The sequence below is a fragment of the Lontra canadensis genome, unplaced genomic scaffold, assembly GCF_010015895.1.
Source record: "Lontra canadensis isolate GAN:19392208 unplaced genomic scaffold, GSC_riverotter_1.0 scaffold66, whole genome shotgun sequence".
Classification (NCBI taxonomy): Eukaryota; Metazoa; Chordata; class Mammalia; order Carnivora; family Mustelidae; genus Lontra; species Lontra canadensis.
In genome coordinates this window covers 3,408,113-3,430,652 of record NW_022631060.1, presented here as the reverse complement: position 1 = coordinate 3,430,652, position 22,540 = coordinate 3,408,113, and the positions used below count along the sequence as shown (strand labels likewise).

The 22,540-nt window shown below is 38.4% G+C and overlaps 1 protein-coding gene across 1 annotated transcript in view; it reads right to left on the bottom strand.

Moving 5' to 3' along the window:
* Window positions 1-22,540, bottom strand: part of LOC116880596 (solute carrier family 22 member 10-like) — a 76,958-nt gene that overhangs the window by 4,398 nt on the left and 50,020 nt on the right. The window contains 9 exon segments of the mRNA XM_032879906.1: window positions 3,421-3,439; window positions 4,770-4,973; window positions 11,882-11,990; window positions 13,438-13,466; window positions 13,468-13,650; window positions 14,882-14,997; window positions 16,710-16,833; window positions 18,343-18,511; window positions 18,614-18,768. Coding sequence (XP_032735797.1) covers window positions 3,421-3,439; window positions 4,770-4,973; window positions 11,882-11,990; window positions 13,438-13,466; window positions 13,468-13,650; window positions 14,882-14,997; window positions 16,710-16,833; window positions 18,343-18,511; window positions 18,614-18,768 — 1,108 coding nt within the window.

Genomic DNA, 22,540 nt, shown 5'->3' with positions numbered 1-22,540 from the left:
GCTTCCTCCAGAGCGGCCTCGCTGGAGCAGCCTTGTCTGGGGAGCAGCCTAGCCAGAGCAGCCTTGTCAGAGTGGCGTCATGGGGAGCAGAATCTGTGTCATCGGTGTTGTCCTCCCTGTCATCGTTGCTGTCGTCATCGCCTCTTTTTGGGAGCGGCCCTGCCCGGGGAGCGGCCTCATCTGGGGAGCAGCCTCGTCCAGAGCGGCCTTCTTGGGAGTAACCTTGTCAGAATCATCATCGTGGTCTTTTCGTAAGAGATAGCCCTGACCGGTCAGTTTGACTTTTGATGCTTGGCGTGAAAGAAAGCTTTGTTTGATTTTTGCTTTATATCAGTCTCGTTCCTTTGATCACGGACCCTAACAGTATTCACATCAGTTTTTCGGGGTGCTCAGAATGTGTTTGAGGGATGAGGCAAGTGTAGGATCTCCATACTACTCTGCCATCTGAACTTGAAACCCAAACCTATATTCATCAGAGATATTGGCTTGTTTGTATTTCTTTCTTTTATCTGATTTTGGTACCAAGTGATACTGGGTTCATAGAATGAATTTGGAAGTGAAGTTTTCTTCCCTCTTCTATTTTTTGCAACAGGTTGAGAATGGTATTAAGTCTTTAAATGTTTGGTACAATTTACCTGTGAAGCAATCTGGTCCTGGACTCGGGTTTTTTGAGGAGTTTTATGGTTACTGATTCAATTTCATTGCTGGTAATCCATCTGTTAAAATTTTCTATTTCTTCCTGCTTTAGTTTTTGTAGATAATATGCTTCTAGGAATTTATCCATTTCTTCTAGGTTGTTGAATTTGTTGGCATGTAGGTTTTCATAATATTCTGTTCCAATTATTTGTATTTCTGTGGTGTTGAGTATCTGTCCTCTTTCATTAGTGGTTTTGTTTATTTGGGCCCTCTCTCCCTTTTTTCTCTGGCTAGAGGTTTATCAATTTTGTTGATCTTTTCAAACAACCAGCTCCTGGTTCCCTTGATCTGTTCTACTGGGTTGTTTTTTATTTTGTTTTGTTTTGTTTTGTTCATTTGTTTCATTTCTATGTCATTGATCTCTGCTCTGATCTTTATTATTTTTTTACTTTTTTTGCTGGGTTTGGTTTTTGTTTGTTCTTTTTCTAGTTCTTTTAGGTGCAAGGTTAGGTTTTCTGTTTGAGATTTTTCTTGCTTCTTGAGGTAGGCTTGTGTTGCTATAAACCTCTTTCTTGGAAGCACTTTTGTGCATCTCAAAGATTTTGGACCACTGTGTTTTCATTTTCTTTTTCATGTAATTTTTTATTTCTTCTTCAACTTCTTGGTCAACCCACTCATTTTTTAGTAGTATGTTATTTAACCTCCATGTACTTGTGCTTTTTCCAGGTGTTTTCTTGTGATTGATTTCTAGTTTAAGAACATGGTGATCAGAAACGATGCATGGTACGACTTCAATTTTTTTTAATTTGTTGAAACTTGTTCCATGTGCACTTGAAAAAGAATGTGTATTCTGCTTTTTTAGGATGGAATGTTCTGAATACGTCTGTTAAAGCCCCCTGGTCCAGTGTATCATTCAAAACCACTGCTTCCTTGATTTTCTACTTAGATGATCTATCCATCAACATAAGTGGGGTATTAAAGTCCCCTACCGTTATTGTACCATTATCAATTATTTCCTTTATGTTTGTCATTAGCTGTTTTATGTATTTGGATGCTCCCATATTGGGTGCATATTTACAATTTTTATATCCTCTTGTGGCTTGTCCCCATTATTATTATATAGTACCCTTCTTTGTCTCTTGTTAGAGTCTTTGTTTTTAAGTCTATTTTGTCCAATATAAGTATCGCTACCCTGGTTTTCTTCTGATGTCCATTGGCATCACTTTCAATCTGCAGGTGTCTTTCAGTCGGAAATGAGTCTCTTGTAGACAGCATATAGATGGATCACATTTTTTTTTCCACTCTGTAACCCTATGTCTTTTGACAGGAGCATTTATTCCATTTATATTCAGAGTAATTATTGATAGGTGTGTATTTATTGCCATTTTGTTACTTGTTTTGTGGTTGTTTCTATAGATTTTCTCTGATGGTTTCTTCTCTTGCTCTCTTTCATGGTTTGTTGGCTTTCTATAGTGAAATACTTGAATTCCTTTCTCTTTATTCTTTGCATATCTATTACTGGTTTTCAAATAGTGGTTCTCATTAGGTTTGTATATAACATCTTCTGCATTTAGCAATCTACATTAAGTTGCTGGCTTGAATGCATTCTTTACTTAAATTTGAACCCATTATTTACTCCCCTCCCCCAACCCATGTTTTAAATATGTCAGGTCCTATTTTACAACCTTCTATTTTATAAATCTCTTGACTGATTTTTGCAGTCAAGAAAAGTAAAAGAAGTAAAGTCAAGAAGTAAAAGCATTTTTGAAAATGTTTTTACTGCTTTTGTGTTTTTTACTTTTCATAATCTCGCTTATGGTCTTTCCTTTCCTCTCAAAGAATCCCATTTAATATTTCTTGCCAGGCTGGTTTAGTGGTCATGAGCTCCTTTAGTTTTTGTTTGTCTGGGACACTTTTTATCACTCCCTCTATTCTGATTGATAGCCTTGCTGGATACAGTAGTCTTGGCTGCATATTTTTCCCTTTTAGTGCTTTGAATATATCATGCCACTCTTCTTCTGATCTGCAAAGGTTCTGATAAAAAATCTGCTGATAGTCTGATGGGGTTTCCCTTGTAGATAACTATCTTTTTGTTTAGCTGCTTTAATTTTTTTTATCACTACTTTTTGCCATTTCAATTACTATGTGTGTTGGTGTGGACCTCCTGGGTTGAATTTGGGGTTGGGGGGTAGGACTTTCTGTGCCTCCTAGATCTGGATATCTGTTTCCTTCAGATCTGAGAAGTTTTTAGCTAATTTTTTTCCAATAAATTTTCTGTCCCCTTTTCTTTTTCCCCCCATGTTTTTATTTAAATTCCAGTTAGTTAACATACAGTGTGATATTAATTTCTGATTTTGGGTGTACAATATAGTGATTCAACACTTACATACAATACACAGTGCTCATCACAGCAAGTGCTCTCCTTAATCCCCATCACCCATGTGATCCCTTTTCTCTCAGCCAGCTACATCTTAATTCCATGGTTTTCCTTTGTTTCTGAATGTGTATTAATAATTTACCAATAAATTTGAAATTTTCAACCACTTTCCAAAAATATTAGATTATTCATAGAATTACATGTTCCCAAAAATTATTTAACTGCAAATTAATGTAATAAATGTAAGTGAGATTTGTTTTCCAGTATATTTTTCTTGGTAGTTTGTAGATATAAAAGAACATTCTTGTGTTTTATTTTTATTTCATAGTATTTCTTTTCCTCACCAGTTAGCTCATGGAAACACCTTAAAATTTTGTCACTTTTACGAAGGAATTTATTTCATTTACCTTTCTTGAGAATTCTTTGCTAGAAAAACAAAACAGAAACAATCAGTCAACCAATCAACCATTCAACAAGCAAAAACAAATATTAAAAAAACAAAGATAAAAATAAGTTTGTGTGCTTTCTGTGCACAAGTACAAACTAATCCTCCAACTATCGGCTTTTTAAAACCCAACAAAATTCATGGCATATTGATATTAATGTTGGAAAAGTATCTGCTGCCTGTGCAGATCCAAGAAATTCCTGCAGTAAGACCCAAGAAAACAGTTTTAAAAGTTGCTACTCTCACTTGGTCTTTTCAGATTTCCCGCCAGTGACACCTTTGGAAAGTCAAGAAGTAGATTGATAATCTTAAGAGAACTCCCTCATTTGTTTGGATTGAATTGTGTTCCCCCATCCCCAAATTCATACATTGAAGTTTTAACTCTCAGTATCTCAGAATGTGAAATTATCACATTCAGATATAGTTGTTGAAGATATAATTAGTTAAGAGGAGGTCATACTGGAGTAGGTTGGGCCCCTGATCACTATGACTGGTATCACAAAAGGGAAAATTTCAACACAGAGACCTGCCTGCAAGAATGCTATGTGAATATTGGAGTTATGTTGCCACAAGCCAAAGATACCAGAAGCTGGAATAGGGGCTTGGAACAGACCCTTCCCTAAGGACTTCAGAGGGAATGTGGCCCTGCTGACACTTGAGCTCAGACTCCCAGCCTCCAGAACTTTGAGGAAATAAATTTCTGCTGTTAAGTCACTCAGTTTGTGGAACTTGAGTATGGAGACCCCAGGAAACTAATATACCCTTTTTCTCATTTAAAATATTTTCCATTTTTTTATTTTCTCTATCCTTAATCTTTCCATTACTCATGGCAGCAAAATTGTCTGAATACCAAGATGCCTAAACAAGATTTCTTTCCTCTATTATCCTTCCAAAATTTTTTTTAACTCTATGTGATCTTCCTAACATTATTCCTTTATTGGCAATGGTATTTCTTTCCCCTTCATATCCAAGTGTCCTGTGGATCTCAGAATCACGAAATACCATCATGAATGTGTGTCTCTTATGAAGGTAGGTAGTATGTGCCATCACAACAGAGCTAATTTTCATCTCTTCACCACTGAAACTACTGATGAGATCTGGGCAGAGGGGATTTCTGCAATCTAGATTGGAATTCACAGGGGTTAGAGGCGACCCTGCCACTAATGAAAGGCAGTGGCCTGAGACAGAAGTATCCCAGGCAAAGCTGAAACTTCTCAGTGATCTGAAGGACTCATGTGGTGTTTTGCCTTCCTCACCCAAAGACCTAAGGCATACAGTTCCTCCCAGGAGGTGGCTAGAAGATTTACTCACTTATTTTTCACATCGCGGATGGTGTCAAGCAGAGGCAGATTTCTTGTTTCAGGTAGGAAGAGGACAGCAAGACCAGCAATAATGGGTGAGACTCCGTAGATGATCCAGGGCAAAATGGAAAGATACGCCATTAGCGTCATCAAGAGGGGAGCCAGCATTGCCCCACACCTACTAGCCACTGTTTCTAATCCTAAAGCTCGTGCCCTACGGGTTAAACAACAATACATAATAATCTGATAAAAATCTGCACATGCAACCTGAGATATATTATTCTGACTTTGTAAAAGATGGAAGATGCTAGAACACAATTGTTAAATATATGGGGTTTGGTGACAAACACTTGTTTTTTAGATTTGCTCTATGATTTCCTACCTGTCTTTGTTAGGCTCAAATTCATAATTTGATTTCATAATTTTACACAAACGTTATATATTGCACCTACCCTGATGAGTTCTCTGGAAGATTAATGAGACGATGCACTAAAGTACTGCTCATCACCAGCACTGGGTGTTACACGCAAACAATGAATCAAGGAACACAACATCAAAAACTACTGTATGGTGACTAACATAATAAAAATAACTAACTAAATAAATAATAAAACACTACTCAGCACAATGCATGACACAAAGTCAGTTCTCAATAAACTTTGGCTAAAATGTTGTTATCATATTACTGTTAAAATTACAAATGATTGCTTTTATAATAAACAGGTCTTTTTTGAGAGAGAGAGAGAGTGTGGAAGGGGATGAGCAGAAGGAGGAAGGGAGAGAATCTCAAGCAGTCTCCATGCTTAGCATGGAGCCCTATGCAGGGCTCTATCTCACGACATTGAGATCATGACCTGAGCCAATATCAAGAGTTGGACACTCAACCAAATGAGCCACCCAGATGCCCCTATAATAAATAGGCCTTGAGAGAGGAGTAAGATGGCGGAGAAGTAGCAGGCTGAGATGACATCAGGTAGCAGGAGATCAGCTAGATAGCTTATCTAACCATTGCAAACACCTACAAATCCACGGGAAATTGAAGAGAAGACGAGCAACAATTCTAGAAACAGAAAATTGATCACTTTCTGAAAGGTAGCATCTGCGGAGAAGTGAATCCAAAGTGACGGGAAGATAGACCGCGGGGGGAGGGGCCGGCTGCCGGCAAGCAGCAGAGCAATGGAGCACAAAATCAGGACTTTTAAAAGTCTGTTCCATTGAGGGACATCGCTCCAGAGGCTAAACCGGGGAGAAGCCCACGCGGGGTCAGCATAACCCCACATCCCGCGGGGTCACAGAAGGACCGGGGGTGTCTGAGTGTTGCAGAGCTCGCAGGTATTAGAGCAGGGAAGCCGGCTACAGTGACAAAGCCAAGGAGTGAGCTCTCAGCTCGGGGTTACCTTTAACAGGTCACAGGCTGGGTGAGCTCAGAGTGAGGCTGGAGGCCATGGAGACGGAAGCGACTGGGCGCTTTTCTCCAAGTGCGACTGATTGAGCGCTTTCCTACAAGCGCGACCAGAGGCCAGGGAGACGGGCGCAGTTGGGCGCTTTTCTCTGAGGGCACACTGAGGAGCGGGACCCTGAGCTCTCGGCTCCTCTGGGCCGGAGACTGGGAGGCCGCCATCTTCATTCCCGTCCTCCAGAACTCTACGGAAAGCGCTCAGGGAACAAAAGCTCCTGAAAGCAAACCCAAGCGGATTACTTAGCCTGGCCCCTGGTAAGGGTGGTGCAATTCCGCCTGGGGCAAAGACACTTGAGAATCACTACAACAGGCCCCTCCCCCAGAAGATCAACAAGAAACCCAGCCAAGACCAACTTCACTCACCAAGGAGGACAACGGAATTCCAGAGGAGGAGAAAGCAAATCTTATCTGGACAAAATGACAAGGCGGAAAAACTCACCACAAAAAAAAAGAACAAGAGGCAGTACCAAAGGCTGGGGACCTAATCAATACAGATGTTGCTAATACGACAGACCTAGAGTTCAGAATGACGATTTTCAAGGTTCTAGCCGGGCTCAAAAAAGGCATAGAAGATATTAGAGAAACCCTCTCCACAGAGATAAAAGCCCTTTCTGGAGAAATAAAAGAACTAAAATCTAACCAAGTTGAAATCAAAAAAGCTATTAATGAGGTGCGATCAAAAATGGAGGCTCTTACTGCTAGGATAAATGAGACAGAAGAAAGAATTAGTGACATAGAAGACCAAATGACAGAGAATAAAGAAGGTGAGCAAAAGAGAGACAAACAAATACTGGACCATGAGGAGAGAATTCGAGAGATAAGTGACACCATAAGACGACACGACACAACATTAGAATAATTGGGATTCCAGAAGAAGAAGAAGAAGAGAGGGGAGCAGCAGGTATATTGGAGAGAATTATTGTAGAGAATTTCCTTAATATGGCAAAGGAACAAACATCAAACTCCAGGAGATGCTAAGAACGCCCCTCAAAATCAATAAAAATAGGTCCACATCTCATTACCTGATAGTAAAATTTACAAGTCTTAGCAACAAAGAGAAAATCCTGAAAGCAGCCCAGGAAAAGAAGTCTATAACATACAAGGGTAAAAACATTAGATTGGCAGCGGACCTATCCACAGAGACCTGGCAGGCCAGAAAGAACTGGCATGATATATTCAGAGTACTAAACGAGAAAAACATGCAGCCAAGAATACTATACCCAGCTAGGCTATCACTGAAAATAGAAGGAGAGATAAAAAGCTTCCAGGACAAATAAAAACTGAAAGAATTTGCAAACACCAAACCAGCTCTACAGGAAATATTGAAAGGGATCCTCTAAGCAAAGAGAGACCCTAAAGTAGTAGATCGGAAAGAAACAGAGACAACATACAGTAACAGTCACCTTACAGCAATACAATGGCACTAAATTCATATCTCTCAATAGTTACCCTGAATGTTAATGGGCTAAATGCCCCAATCAAAAGACACAGGGTATCAGAATGGATTAAAAAAAACAAAACCCATCAATATGTTGCCTATAAGAAACTCATTTTAGACCTGAAGACACCTCCAGATTTAAAGTGAAGGGGTGGAAAACAATGTACCATGCTAATGGACATCAGAAGAAAGCTGCGGTGGCAATCCTTATATCAGATCAATTAGATTTTAAGCCAAAGACTATAATAAGAGATGAGGAAGGACACTATATCATACTCAAAGGTTCTGTCCAACAAGAAGACCTAACAATTTTAAATATCTATGCCCCTAACATGGGAGCAGCCAACTATATAAACCAATTAATAACAAAATCAAAGAAATACATCAACAATAGTACAATAATAGTAGGGGACTTTAACACTCCCCTCACTGAAATGGACAGATCATCTAAGCAAAAGATCAACAAGGAAATAAAGGCCTTAAATAACACACTGGGCCAGATGGACATCACAGATATATTCAGAACATTCCATCCCAAAGCAACAGAATATACATTCTTCTCTAGTGCACATGGAACATTCTCCAGAATAGATCACATCCTAGGACATAAATCAGGTCTCAACTGGTATCAAAAGATTGGGATCATTCCCTGCACATTTTCAGACCACAATGCTAGAACTCAATCACAAGAGGAAATTTGGAAAGAACCCAAATACATGGAGACTAAACAGCATCCTTCTAAAGAATGAATGGGTCAACCAGGAGATTAAAGAAGAATTGAAAAAATTCATGGAAACAAATGATAATGAAAACACAACGGTTCAAAATCTGTGGGACACAACAAAGGCAGTCCTCAGAGGAAAATATATAGCAGTACAAGCCTTTCTCAAGAAACAAGAAAGGTCTCAAATACACAACCTAACCCTACACTTAAAGGAGCTGGAGAAAGAACAACAAAGAAAGCCTAAACCCAGCAGGAGAAGAGAAATCATAAAGATCAGAGCAGAAATCAATGAAATAGAAACTAAAAACAAACAAACAAACAAACAAAACAACAACAACAATAGAACAAATCAACGAAACTAGGAGCTGGTTCTTTGAAAGAATTAATAAGATTGACAAACCCCTAGCCAGACTTATCAAAAAGAAAAGAGAAAGGACCCAAATAAATCATATCATGAATGAAGGAGGAGAGATCACAACCAACACCAAAGTAATACAAACAATTATAAGAACATACTATGAGCAACTCTATGCCAACAAATTTGACAATCTGGAAGAAATAGATACATTTCTAGAGACATATAAACTACCACAACTGAAACAGGAAGAAATAGAAAACCTGAACAGACCCATAACCAGTAAGGAGATTGAAACAGTCATCAAAAATCTCCAAACAAACAAAAGCCCAGGGCCAGACGGCTTCCCAGGGGAATTCTACCAAACATTTAAAGAAGAATTAATTCCTATTCTCCTGAAACTGTTCCAAAAAATAGAAATGGAAGGAAAACTTCCAAACTCATTTTATGAGGCCAGCATCACCTTGATCCCAAAACCAGACAAGGATCCCATCAAAAAAGAGAATTACAGACCAATATCCTTGATGAACACAGATGCGAAAATTCTCACCAAAATACTGGCCAATAGAATCCAACAGTACATTAAAAGGATTATTCACCACGACCAAGTGGGATTTATTCCAGGGCTGCAAGGTTGGTTCAACATCTGCAAATCAATCAATGAGATACATTAATAAAAGAAAGAACAAGAACCATATGATACTCTCAATAGATGCTGAAAAAGCATTTGACAAAGTGCAGCATCCCTTCCTGATTAAAACTCTTCAAAGTGTAGGGATAGAGGGCACATACCTCAATATTATCAAAGCCATCTATGAAAAACCCACTGCAAATATCATTCTCAATGGAGAAAAACTGAAAGCTTTTCCGCTAAGGTCAGGAACACGGCAAGGATGTCCGTTATCACCACTGCTGTTCAACATAGTACTAGAAGTCCTAGCCTCAGCAATCAGACAACAAAAAGAAATTAAAGGCGTCCAAATCGGCAAAGAAGAAGTCAAACTATCACTCTTTGCAGATGATATGATACTACATGTGGAAAACCCAAAAGACTCCACTCCAAATCTGCTAGAGCTTGTACAGGAATTCAGTAAAGTGTCAGGATATAAAGTCAATGCACAGAAATCAGTTGCATTTCTTTACACTAACAACAAGACAGAAGAAAGAGAAATTAAGGAGTCAGTCCCATTTACAATTGCACCCAAAACCCTAAGATACCTAGGAATAAACCTAACCAAAGAGGCAAAGAATCTAAACTCAGAAAACTATAAAGTACTCTTGAAAGAAATTGAGGAAGACACAAAGAAATGGAAAAATGTTCCATGCTCATGGATTGGAAGAATAAATATTGTGAAAATGTCTATTCTACCTAAAGCAATCTACACATTTAATGCAACCCCTATCAAAATCCCATCCATTTTTTTTCAAAGAAATAGAACAAACAATCCTAAAATTTATATAGAACCAGAAAAGACCTAGAATAACCAAAGGAATATTGAAAAAGAAAGCAAAAGTTAGTGGCATCACAATTCCAGACTTCAAGCTCTATATTAAAGCTGTCATCATCAAGACAGTATGGTACTGGCACAAAAACAGACACATAGATCAATGGAACAGAATAGAGAGCCCAGAAATAGACCCTCAACTCTATGGTCAACTAATCTTCAACAAAGCAGGAAGGAATGTCCAATGGAAAAAAAGACAGCCTCTTCAACAAATGGTGCTGGGAAAATTGGACAGCCACATGCAGAAAAATGAAATTGGACTATTTCCTTACACCACACATGAAAATAGACTCAAAATGGATGAAGAACCTCAATGTGAGAAAGGAATCCATCAAAATCCTTGAGAAGAACACAGGCAGCAACCTCTCTGACCTCAACTGCAGCAACTTCTTCCTAGGAACATCGCCAAAGACAACAGAAGCAAGGGCAAAAGTGAACTATTGGGATCTCATCAAGATCAAAAGCTTTTGCACAACAAAGGAAACAGTTAACAAAACCAAAAGTCAACTGACAGAATGGGAGAAGATATTTGCAAATGACATATCAGATAAAGGGCTAGTATCCAAAATCTATAAAGAGCTTAGCAAACTCAACACCAAAGAACAAATAATCCAATCAAGAAAGGGTCAGAGGACGTGAACAGACATTTCTGCAAAGAAGATATCCAGATGGCCAACAGACACATTAAAAAATGCTCCACATCATTCGACATCAGGGAAATACAAATCAAAACCACAATGATATACCACCTCACACCAATCAGAATGGCTAAAATTAACAAGTCAAGAAATGACAGATGCTGGCGAGGATGCGGAGAGAGGGGAACCCTCCTACACTGTTGGTGGGAATGCAAGCCGGTGCAGCCACTCTGAAAAACAGCATGGAGGTACCTCAAAATGTTGAAAATAGAACTACCCTATGACCCAGTGATTGCACTACTGGGTATATATACTAAAGATACAAACGTGGTGCTCGGAAGGGGCACGTGCACCTGAATGTTTATAGCAGCAATGTCCACAATAGCCAAACTATGGAAAGAACCTAGATGTCCATCAATAGATGAATGGATAAAGAAGATATGGTATATATACACAATGGAATACTATGCAGCCATCAAAAGAAATGAAATCTTGCCATTTGCGATGACGTGGATGAACTAGAGAGTATCAATCACAGAAAGATAACTATCATATGATCTCCCTGATATGAAGAAGTGGAGATGCAATGTGGGGGGATTGGGGGGTAGGAAAAGAAAAAATGAAAGAAGGTGGGATTGGGAGGGAGACAAACCGTAAAAAACTCAATCTCAAAAAACAGACTGAGGGTTGCTGGGGGGAGGGGCGTTGGGAGAAGAGGGGTGTGGTTATGGACATTGGGGAGTGTATGTGCTAAGGTGAGTGCTGTGAAGTGTGTGAACCTGGCAATTCACAGACCTGTACCCCTGGGGATAAAAATATATTATATGTTTATAATAAATAAATAAATAAATAAATAAATAAATAAATAAATAAAGTGAGCAAGAAAGAAAAAAAATAAATTTAATTTTAAAAATAAGCTTTATTGTGTTTATTCTTGCAATAAATGCCTATTAACTGAGAATGTCCTCTTTCATGCCTTGGCAGAATGTCCAAAAAATCATACCTGAGGACTGTGGGGATGAGCTCAAAAATGTGGACAGAAAAACTAGTGACAGAAGCAGCAGCACAGCTGATTCCCATGCTTGCCAAAGCCACACACAGGGTCTGCATTTCTGGAGACAGAAAGGCCAGTGAGACTAAGAAATCTGGGCTGAAGGAATCAGCATCCACCAAATTTAGCCAGGAAAAAAACAAAAAAACAAATAAACCCACCTTGTATGGTGTGGGTTTGTTTAAGCTATACTATAGAAAATTTTATAGTGCCAGAGAGAGTGGGGAGGTTGATAAACTGAGAAATGTAGAGTTGTCAATGTAGGTGCTAAAAAGCACATAAAATTACCTGGGTTAATTGCAGCGAATCTCTCTACACACCTGAAAATCTTTAGATTTTCTAAAGAAGGAGATGAAGAGTTGAATCTGGCAGAAATTTGCTTTTACTAATTCTTCCCAGTATTACAGCCCTATTGCAGAAGGTGGGACAGTCCTGTGGACAATTACTGGGTCTAAGATTTAGCTCTAAACTTGACAACTTTACAGTTGTCTAAACTTTAAAATAAAGGTGCAGAATTTAAAGTGACAAGTCATCCTGGTTTTCCTGGGAATTAGGGGATTTTAGCAATAGGGATTTTCATTGATAAAACCAGGAAGATCCCAGGTTCTTATGAAACCAAGAATGGAAACTTCTATTTGGGAAAAAAAATGTCAGAATTTGGGAACCAATAAAGAAAAGTTTCAAATAATATGAAAAGAAATCTAATTATAGCTTTATACTGTTAGAAAAGACTCTATCGTAAGGGATTAAGCCTGTATCATTAATGATATTCTGAGGAGTAGAGTCCACAATCTGTAATGCTGTAGGGTACATTCCTGCACTGGGATATAGCTGAACCATAATGCCCAGTAAGGATCTCCTGGTCATTACATACCATCATTCTATTAACATACAAAGTCATCTAACTGGAATGGACTAGACTTCTAATCTGCTTAATTTAATTCCCTGTTCCTATTGTACACTCCTTCACTACTTGAAAAAAGGGAAATTTTTCATTTCCTGGAAGTCAAGAAGACTCCCAAAAGCAAGGGCTATTGTTGTGGTGACCTAAGACCATACACACACATGTGGATACAGAGCAATCAGGAAATTGACTAGTCTTCAAAGCTGGTGACAAGAGCCCAACCAGAACAAGTGACCACATTGTGTCCTCACCTGAGATATAATTGCAAAACCTAGGCCCTTCATGCTTGTTACTAAAAATGTGAAAGGCCAAAAGGCAAGTGATCAATTGCTATCCTGAAGAAACTGTCAGGAATAAAGACCAGTTTCTAGATACTTCCAGGATGTCACGAAAAGAAATGTCTGAGCTGCCCCTTATGGACCTTTGACTCTTTTCCCAACAAATTCTTAGCAGGATTTACCTTAAACCCTCAGATCAGTTTGGGGGAATGCTTAGCTCTTAATTGGCACTTTTTACTCCTTGCTTCAGACAAGTGTGACCAGTACAATCCCTAGAGGATGGGGGAAAAGACACCTCTTTCCCCTACAGTCCAGCCTTCTCTCACCTTGGGGCACAAACGTGTTGACCAAAACAAAGTCCCACCAGGAACATGAAAAGTGTCTGAGTTGTTCGATGGCCCATATGATTCTGTTCTAAAAGAGAAAGACATCGGACAATGGCAGTGAGGACCCCAAAGACCGCCTGGAACAGGAAAATATTGTTCCCAAGGTGCTGTAGATTGATCATAATGCCATAAAAGGGTATTGTGATTGCACATCTGTAATGAACAAAGGAGGAAAGACACATGCCATAAGATTTAAAGCCTACGTGTTGCAGTTGATGTCTACATTAACCCAGACAGCTAGTGATTGGTGTTAAAGAATAAAGACCTAGTCTGATTTGTATAATTCATTATTTTAAGGATAATTTTAAAGTTACCATAAATAATTGTCTGGCAATATATATAGACAATACTCCTTTTGTTGTTATTTCGTCTGAGTCCCTAAGCGAAGAGTTGGCAATGACTGGGAAACTTAACCTGTCCCAATCACCAAACTGGATGATACAAAGATTAAAATCTAGGGAGAAGAATTTCTTTTTTGAGTGTCGTCAGGATGCTGTGAGTCCTCCCTCTCCTTCAACCCCAATACTGTGAAGAACTCAACTAGTTCTTGCTCAAATTGGTCAACTAATGACGGAAGCTGCGAAGAGATTACCTGTGTCCCCCTTTATCTGGGGGGCACCTTGTCCTGAGGTCTGGCACAGTTTTAGGGAATTTAAGGCTCATATATGATTTTCTAGGACTAAGAGAAAATGTCAGAATTCAAGAAAACATGTACCAGCTGTACCATAGGAAATATAATCACAGGTTCCCACCGGGGATCTACAAATTATCATGTGAAAGTCAAGACTAGGCAACACACCTCTGTGGTAATGGGGAGCAGGACTGTTGGTAAGTTTTATGTGGCATGCAAGCAGACAGTGAGGAGGGAATGAGAGCTGACCCAGTGTCCTGGTGGTTCTCACTGCAGGGGATCTATGAGGGGACTCTCTGGGGAATTAGAATTTCTATCTTGATCTAGGGGCTGCTTATATTTTTCCCCATTGATATGTTTATCAAGCTGTATATATTCACAATCTCTTCATATTACTGCTAGTAAGATTTTATTACACTGCATGTCAACTAACTATAATTTAAATAAAAATTTGGGAAAATTGTAAGAAAAAGTGAAGGAAACTAAATGTCAAAATCTGTATTGTCGTGGAAGCCCCAGCATCAGTCTCCAGGGATGAGAATGGAGCAATATGATGCAATTAATTCCTCATCATATGGTGAGTCTCTTTATAACCTTTTGCCCATCTCCCAGCGCAGCAGTATCTAGTCTGTTTTCCTCAACTTTTATCTTCAAATCAGCACACCCTGCACCCACAACACTGCTAGAACCTTTGAAATAAATAGATTCGTGTCTCCCCCTTTTTGAGGTTGTCATGCACTCTGTGAAACCCACCTCACAAATAGTAGGATACAGGTTCTCTTACACAGGATGGAGGTGTGGAACAAATCCCAAATGGTAACTTTGGTCTGTGCTGCCTCCAGCTCGTCCTGCATGCTGGATCTCAAACCCTTTAATAGCAACAGACATGTTTCATTTGTCAACATGGTGTCAGGCATTGTGGTGAGCACCAGCACCCAACAGGACAGGAGAGATACACTCCCTTTCTTTCCAGCATAACTTATTGTACATGCAATCACAGGTGTGAACGGGCTATGAAAGAAGATGTAAAGAGTTAAAGAAGACTCAAGGATATTAAACACCAAAGTGATATTTTGTATTAATTTCATACATAGAATTTAGTGATTCATCAGTTGCATAGAACACCCAATGCTCATTACATCAACTGCCCTCCTTAATGCCTTTCATCCAGTTATCCCTACCCCCTACCCACCTCCCTCCAGCAGCCCTCAGTTTGTTTCCTAGGGTTCAGAGTCTCTTATGGTTTGCCTCCCTCTCAATCTTCATCTCATTTTAGTTTCCCTTCCCTTCCCCTATGTTCATCTGTTTTGTTTCTTAAATTCCACATATGAGTGAAATCATATGGTCTTTGTCTTTCTCTGATGGACTTATTTCACTTAGCATAATACCTTCTAGGTCCATCCACATCCTTGTAAATAGGAAATTTCAATAAAAACAAATACACAGATCAATGAAACAGAAGAGAGAGCCCAGAAATGGAACCTCAACTCTGAGGTCAAACAACCTTTAACAAAACAGGAAAGAATATCCAATGGAAAAAAGACAGTCTCTTCAATAAATGGTGCTGGGAACATTAAACAGCCACATGCAGAAGAATGAAACTGGACCATTCTCTTATATCCTACACAAAAATAAACTTAAAATGGATGAAAGACCTGAATGTGAGACAGGAATCCATCAAAATCCTAGAGGAGAACACAGGCAGCAATCTCTTTGACCTTGGCAGCAAAAATGATATTAAAGGAGGGCATTTGTTGTGTTGAGCACTGGGTGTCATATGAATCAGTAAATTGCACTCCTGAAACCAAAATTACACTATATTTTAACTAACCAAAATTTAAATAAAAATTGGAAAAAAGAAAGAGAAAAAAAGGAAAGGAAAGGAGGCCACGGAGAGGTGCAGGTCATCCACAAGAGTTATAGGTTATAGATTTAGATCAAGAAGTGAACTAAAGGAAGAGATGGGTTGCACAGTGCTCAAAGCAGCTTCTGTGTAAGGTGGCCATGAAAGACTAGGGAACCGAGCTCGCCTTCTTGGCTGTCCCTTATAGGAAAACAGTTTGTCTATCTCAATAAGAAGTAGGTGGAGGGGCACCTGGGTGGCTCAGTGGGTTAAGCCTCTGCCTTCAGCTCAGGTCATGATCTCAGGGTCCTGGGATGGAGCCCTGCATCAGGCTCTCTGCTCAGCGGGGAACATGCTTCCCTTCCTCTCTCTCTGCCTGCCTCTCTGCCTACTTGTGATCTCTGTCAAATAAATAAATAAAATCTTTTAAAAAAAGAAAGGAAGAAGAAGAAGGAGGAGGAAGAGGAGGAGGAGAAGGAGAAGAAGGAGAAGAGGAAGAAGAGGAAGAAGAAGAGGAAGAAGGAGAAGAAGAAGGAGAAGAAGGAGAAGAAGAAGAAGGAGAAGGAGAAGGAGAAGGAGAAGAAGAAGAAGAAGAAGAAGAAGAAGAAGAAGAAGAAGAAGAAGAAGAAGAAGAAGAGGAAGAGGAAGAGGAAGAGGAAGAGGAAGAGGAAGAGGAAGAAGGTGGAGTCTGCTTAGTCTTCCTCCTAACCCGGTAACCACCTTCTGTTTCCTACTCACCTCCATGGTCAGGGCATCTCCAGCATTCTGCATTCCATTTGTGTATGCAACTTTTCTTAGTGCCTCCAAACCCTCCTCTGGTTTATTGTTGACAATCAGCCACCAAGCAGATTCCACCAGCCACCTGAAGGAAGAAGAGCACACAAGTGCAGTCAAGTCTCTCTTGCTTACTTGTCATATGATTATTGACTATGGATGCTTTTTGCCTTCCATCTAATATCCACCACTTCTTGGGTTAGGAATAGAAACTCAAGTTTTAATTCACAAATACTAGGAAAATATAAGAAAGACCAGTCCATTGCAGTATATCTTTATGGTCAGAAACATAGACTCTGGAGGCAACTCGCCTGTCTACTTACTCAGCAGATTTTCAAAGAAGCATAGGAAGCTTAAGCTTGAGAGTTCCTCATGCATAATTTGGTTCTACCAAATTTGTGCTCATAATATACAGTCTTTAAAAAAAATAAGTCCCTAAATAATGTAAATGTAAAACCCAACAAAAAAGTACTCCTGCCACTACCAGCTATGTTGGTAACTTACTATGTAAGTCAGTCACTTATTTACATCTGCCTCAGTTTTTTCATCAATAAAATGGGGGCAGTAGTACCATCTTCCTTGTAGGATTATTATGAGGATATAATGGTATAATGGATGAGTCTGGCATGGATTACATTCTCCTCTGTCTCTGAACTCCTCTCATTGTATGAAATCTATAGTGTGTCTCCATGATGAACTAAACCTGACTCTCCTTTAGATGGTTTTAAGTACAGGAATGAAGTTACCCATAAATAAATGTTTGTTAAAATTATTTAAGGGAGAAGGGAGTGCTGAACATTTGATGTCAATCAGCCAATCTGCATGCCAAACTTTAGTACTAAAGAAACCTTGCTGATCTTTTATGAATAAATTTGCTGCCTCTTCCTTTTATTCAACTTCACCTACAAAAATGAAAATCTGAAAACTACCATAACTTGATTTACTCAAAAGCCAAAAAAAAAAAAGAATTAAAAGAATTTATTTTTGAAATATTTGAGTCTATATTTTATATTAAGAAAAATAATACTGGAATAACTCTATGACCACTATACTGGGTAGGACTGAAAGCAAAACAAAACCAAAAATACCTAGGACTCCCAGACAGAAAGGTCCTTATTACTTCCTGTTCTGCTTATGAAACTGCACAGACTGAACAGATGAAAGGCATGGATTTTAGGTCCAGACAATAAGAAAGGGTCCAGGAAATAAGAAAATCAATATATTGCAATTCAGTCCTCATTTTTTTATAATCATTTTTTTAATTTATTTTCAGCATAACAGTATTCATTGTTTCTGTACCACACCCAGTGCTCCATGCAATCTGTGCCCTCTCTAATACCCACCACCTGGTTCCCCCAACCTCCCACCCCCCCACCTCTTCAAACCCTTCAGATTGTTTTTCAGAGTCCATAGTCTCTCATTGTTCACCTCCCCTTCTCCTAACTCCCCATGTCCTCCATGCTATTTGTTATGCTCCACAAATAAGTGAAACCATATGATAATTGACTCTCTCTGCTTGACTTATTTCACTCAGCATAATCTCTCCTCATTTTTGTCCCAGGTTCCCATAAGGCAAAATGAGAAAGAAGGCTCATACCTGGAGGAGAAAAAGAAGAAAAGGAAAGATACAGACACCACCAGCTGCAGAGTGCGCCACTCTCGAAAGACAAATGCCAGTCCTCCCAAGAGTATGTGTCCCACACTGAGGGCACAAGATATCACTGTTATTGCCATTACTTTAGATGGAGGCCTTACCCACTCTGTGACTGAAAGAAAACCCAATTGGGATATTAATGTCAGATAAAGGTGAAAGTTCAAGGTCAAATTCAAGGCTTGGATAAGGGAGAAGAACAAAATTGTTGACTTACTGAGCATACCGTCATTTGCCAGGATGATGATGGAAGAACAGCCAGACAAGAAGCGTAGTAAGCAGTAAATGTGGAAGTTGGAAACAAAAGCTGCACTGGTCCCAACGATGGTAAGCTGTAGGAGACACCACCTGTGAATCAACTTTCTCCCAAACCTAAGAAACAGAGTCAGATTAGATTATGGGAGCAATGAGAATTTGTGCAGAAAAAAAAAAACCAAAAACAAAAATTAAGAAAACCAAAAGCATATTCTGAAATTTAGAGAATATTTTAACAAGTGATTCTTTGTACCTGAGAGTTTGACAAATGAAGAGCTAAAACAACAGAAATCTCAAAAATAATATCTGTGTTCATAATGTAGACAAACAGTAACAAAACTTCATTATTCAATCACCAGGAGGCCTTTCATACCAAGTGATAACATATAAAAAAGAAAAAATACTGGAAATTGTAATATACTATGAGCATCCATTGTACTGTCATACGTATTTAGCATAGTAGAGAGTCTGTCAATTGTCTAGAACACAGGAGAGCTAACTGTGTACTTGGGTCTCTAGGACCATACAGGTTAAGGTTAAACTGATACGGAACTGATTGTCAAATCAGTGGAACAATCAAAGTTGCTTAACGGTTGTGTAAGAGTGACTCTCTGTTAAATCTGGATATATAGGCCTCAAGCAACATGCTTTATCTAGAACAGAATGTAAGAGTGCCACAGCTCATAGAAAGAAAATTATAGAAATTTCTCAGAGGAAAGAATTACATGAGATGTAGACTGAAGGGAGAAACATGAAGGACAAAGAAAAGGAAACTCTGTGAATCATTAGGCATCAAGAAAATGGAGTCTTAGTGGGAACAAGTGGGACTAAATAAAATATGCTCGTCTACATGCTCAGTAAGAAAAATATATGGACAAAGTTGAGGATTAGGAATTCCTCTGCAATATTTGAAAAAGAATTCCAAAAATATTCAAATAATTCCCCCAAAAAGGCAAAAGGTGTGAAACATAGGAATGAAAACAACAAGTGATCCCACATCATAATCATTATCATCACCCAAGAAATAAGACAGAAAACAAAAAATAAATAAATAAAATGGTAGACTGAAACAAACCCATAACAACAATCACAACCAAATGTATTGCTAATAGCCCAGTCTATCAAATAATAGAGATTACCAGAATAGGTTAAAAAATATATATATACACTGTCAATAATCGTACTTAAAATACTGTAGGGTGAAAGTACAGTGATAGAAAAAGATATACAATTTATATAGCAAAAAGAAGAACACCGCAGTCTTTATATTAATATCAAATAAAATGAATTTCAAAACAGAATACATTTGCAGAAATAATACTGAAAATGTCAAATGTATATACACTCAAAAAATTACAAAGCACATGAATCAAAATTGACAAAATCTGAAATATAATTCACAATGATAGTTGGAGACAGTTTTCAATATATGTATTGTGGTAAGATATATATAATACAAAAGTTGCCATTTTAATCTTTTGCAGATGTACAATTCAGTGGTTAATTACATTCATCATATTTCACGATCATGACTATTTCCATTTTCATCACCCTAGACAAAAATCTTTATAAACATTAAGCAACAACTACTCATTCTTCCCTTCCCTCTCTTCCTTCTAGTAATCTCTAAACTACCTTCTGTCTCCACTAATTTGCCTAGTCTAGCTATTTCACAGAAGGCAATGCTTACATTTGTCCTTCTGTGCCTGTCTTAGTTCAGTTAGCATGACTGTTTTGACGTTTGTTTGTGTTGTACCTATGCCATTCTTTTTTCTGGATGAATAATATAGCATTTATATATATATACATATATATGTGTGTGTGTATATATTATATATTATATATTATATATACATATATATGTGTATATATAATAATATATATTATATATATATGTATATATATATAATATTTGTTTATCCATTAATCTGTTGATGGATACTTGAATTGTTTAACCTTTGGCTATATAAGTAATGCTGTCCTGAACATCAGTGTACAACTACCTGTTGAAGTCCCTGTTTTCAATTTTTTATAGTATACACCTAGGAAGGGAATTGCTGGTTCATATGGCAATTCTGTTTAGATTTTTGAACTGTCTTCCACAGTGGCTTGACCACTTTCTGTTCTCAACATCAATGCACAAGGGTTTCAATTTCTCCACATATCTATTCAAGATCTTCACTGATTTTTTATTTTTTATTTTTTTATTTTATATTTTTATTTTTTATTTTTTATGATTTATCATCTTGTTGTTGAGTTGTAGGTGTTCTTTATGTATTCTGGATATTAAGCCCTTTTCAGATATATGATTTGCAAATATTTTCACTGATTTGTAGGTTGTCTTCTAACTCTCTTGATAATGACAATGTTAATTTTTATGAAATCCAATCTACCTATTTTTCTTTTGTTGTTTGTGCTCTTGGGGGGTCTAAGAGTCATTGCCAAATACAAGGTTGTAAACATTTATTTCTATGCTTTATTTTAAGAATTTTATAGATCATTGATTCATTTAGAGCTAATTTTTGCATAGAACATCAGGTAGGGATAAATCTGATTCTTTTTTTTTTTTTTTCAAGATTTTATTTATTTATTTGACAGACCAAGATCACAAGTAGACAGAGAGGCAGGCAGAGAGAGAGAGGGAAGCAGGCTCCCCGCCGAGCAGAGAGCCCGATGCAGGACTCGATCCCAGGACCCTGAGATCATGACCTGAGCTGAAGGCAGCGGCTTAACCCACTGAGCCACCCAAGCGCCCCTGATTCTATTTTTTTATTGACATATAATGTATTATTTGTTTTGGAGGTAGAGGTCTGTGATTCATCAATATTACACAACTCACAGCGCTCACCATAGCACATACCCTCTCCAGTGTCCATCACCCAGCTACCCCATCCCTCCCTTCTCCACTCCAGCAACCCTCAGTTTGTTTCCTGAGATTAAGAGTCTCTTATGTTTTGTCTCCCTCTCTGGTTTCATCTTGTTTCATTTTTCCTTCCCTTCCCCTAATAGCCTCTGTCTTGTTTTCAGATTCCTCAAATCAGTGAGACCATATGATAATTGTCTTTCTCTGATCGACTTATTTCGCTTAGCATAGTACCCTCTAGTTCCATCCACGGCATTGCAAATGGCAAGATTTCATGGGTTTTGATGGCTGCATAATATTTCCTTGTATATATATACCACATCTTCTTCATCCATTCATCTGTTGATGGACATCTGAGCCCTTTCCATAGTTTGGCTATCGTGAACATTCCTGCTATAAACATTGAGGTGCATATGTCCCTTTGGATCACTGCATTTATATCTTTGTGGTAAATACCTACTAGTGCAATAGCTGGGTCATAGGTTAGCTCCATTATCAACTTTTTAAGGAACTCCATACTGTTTTCCAGAGTGGTCGGACCAACTTGCATTCCCACCAACAGTGTAGGAGGGCTCCCCTTTCTCCACATCCTCACCAACACCTATTGTTTCCCGACTTTTTAATTTTAGCCAATTTGACTGGTGTGAGCTGGTATCCCTCTGTAAACTTCATTCTATTTTATGTGAAAATTCAGTTCAATGCCATTTGCTGAAGAACATGTTCTTTCCACATTGAATGCCCTTGGCACCCTTGTTCAAAAGTCAGTTGGCTATAAATGTATGAGTTTACTTCTGGACTCTCAGTTCTACTACAGTGATTTATATGTCTATCCATATGCCAAAACCATAGTAATCATTTACTGTAACTCGGTAGTAATTCTGAAGCCAGGAAACATAAGTTCTCTGAATTTATTCTTCTTTTTCAAAACTGTTTGACTATTTGGATCCCCATGCAATCTCATCTGAATCTGAAGTTCAGCTTTTTCATTTTTGCAAAAAACAATGCCGGATTTTGATAGGGATTTCA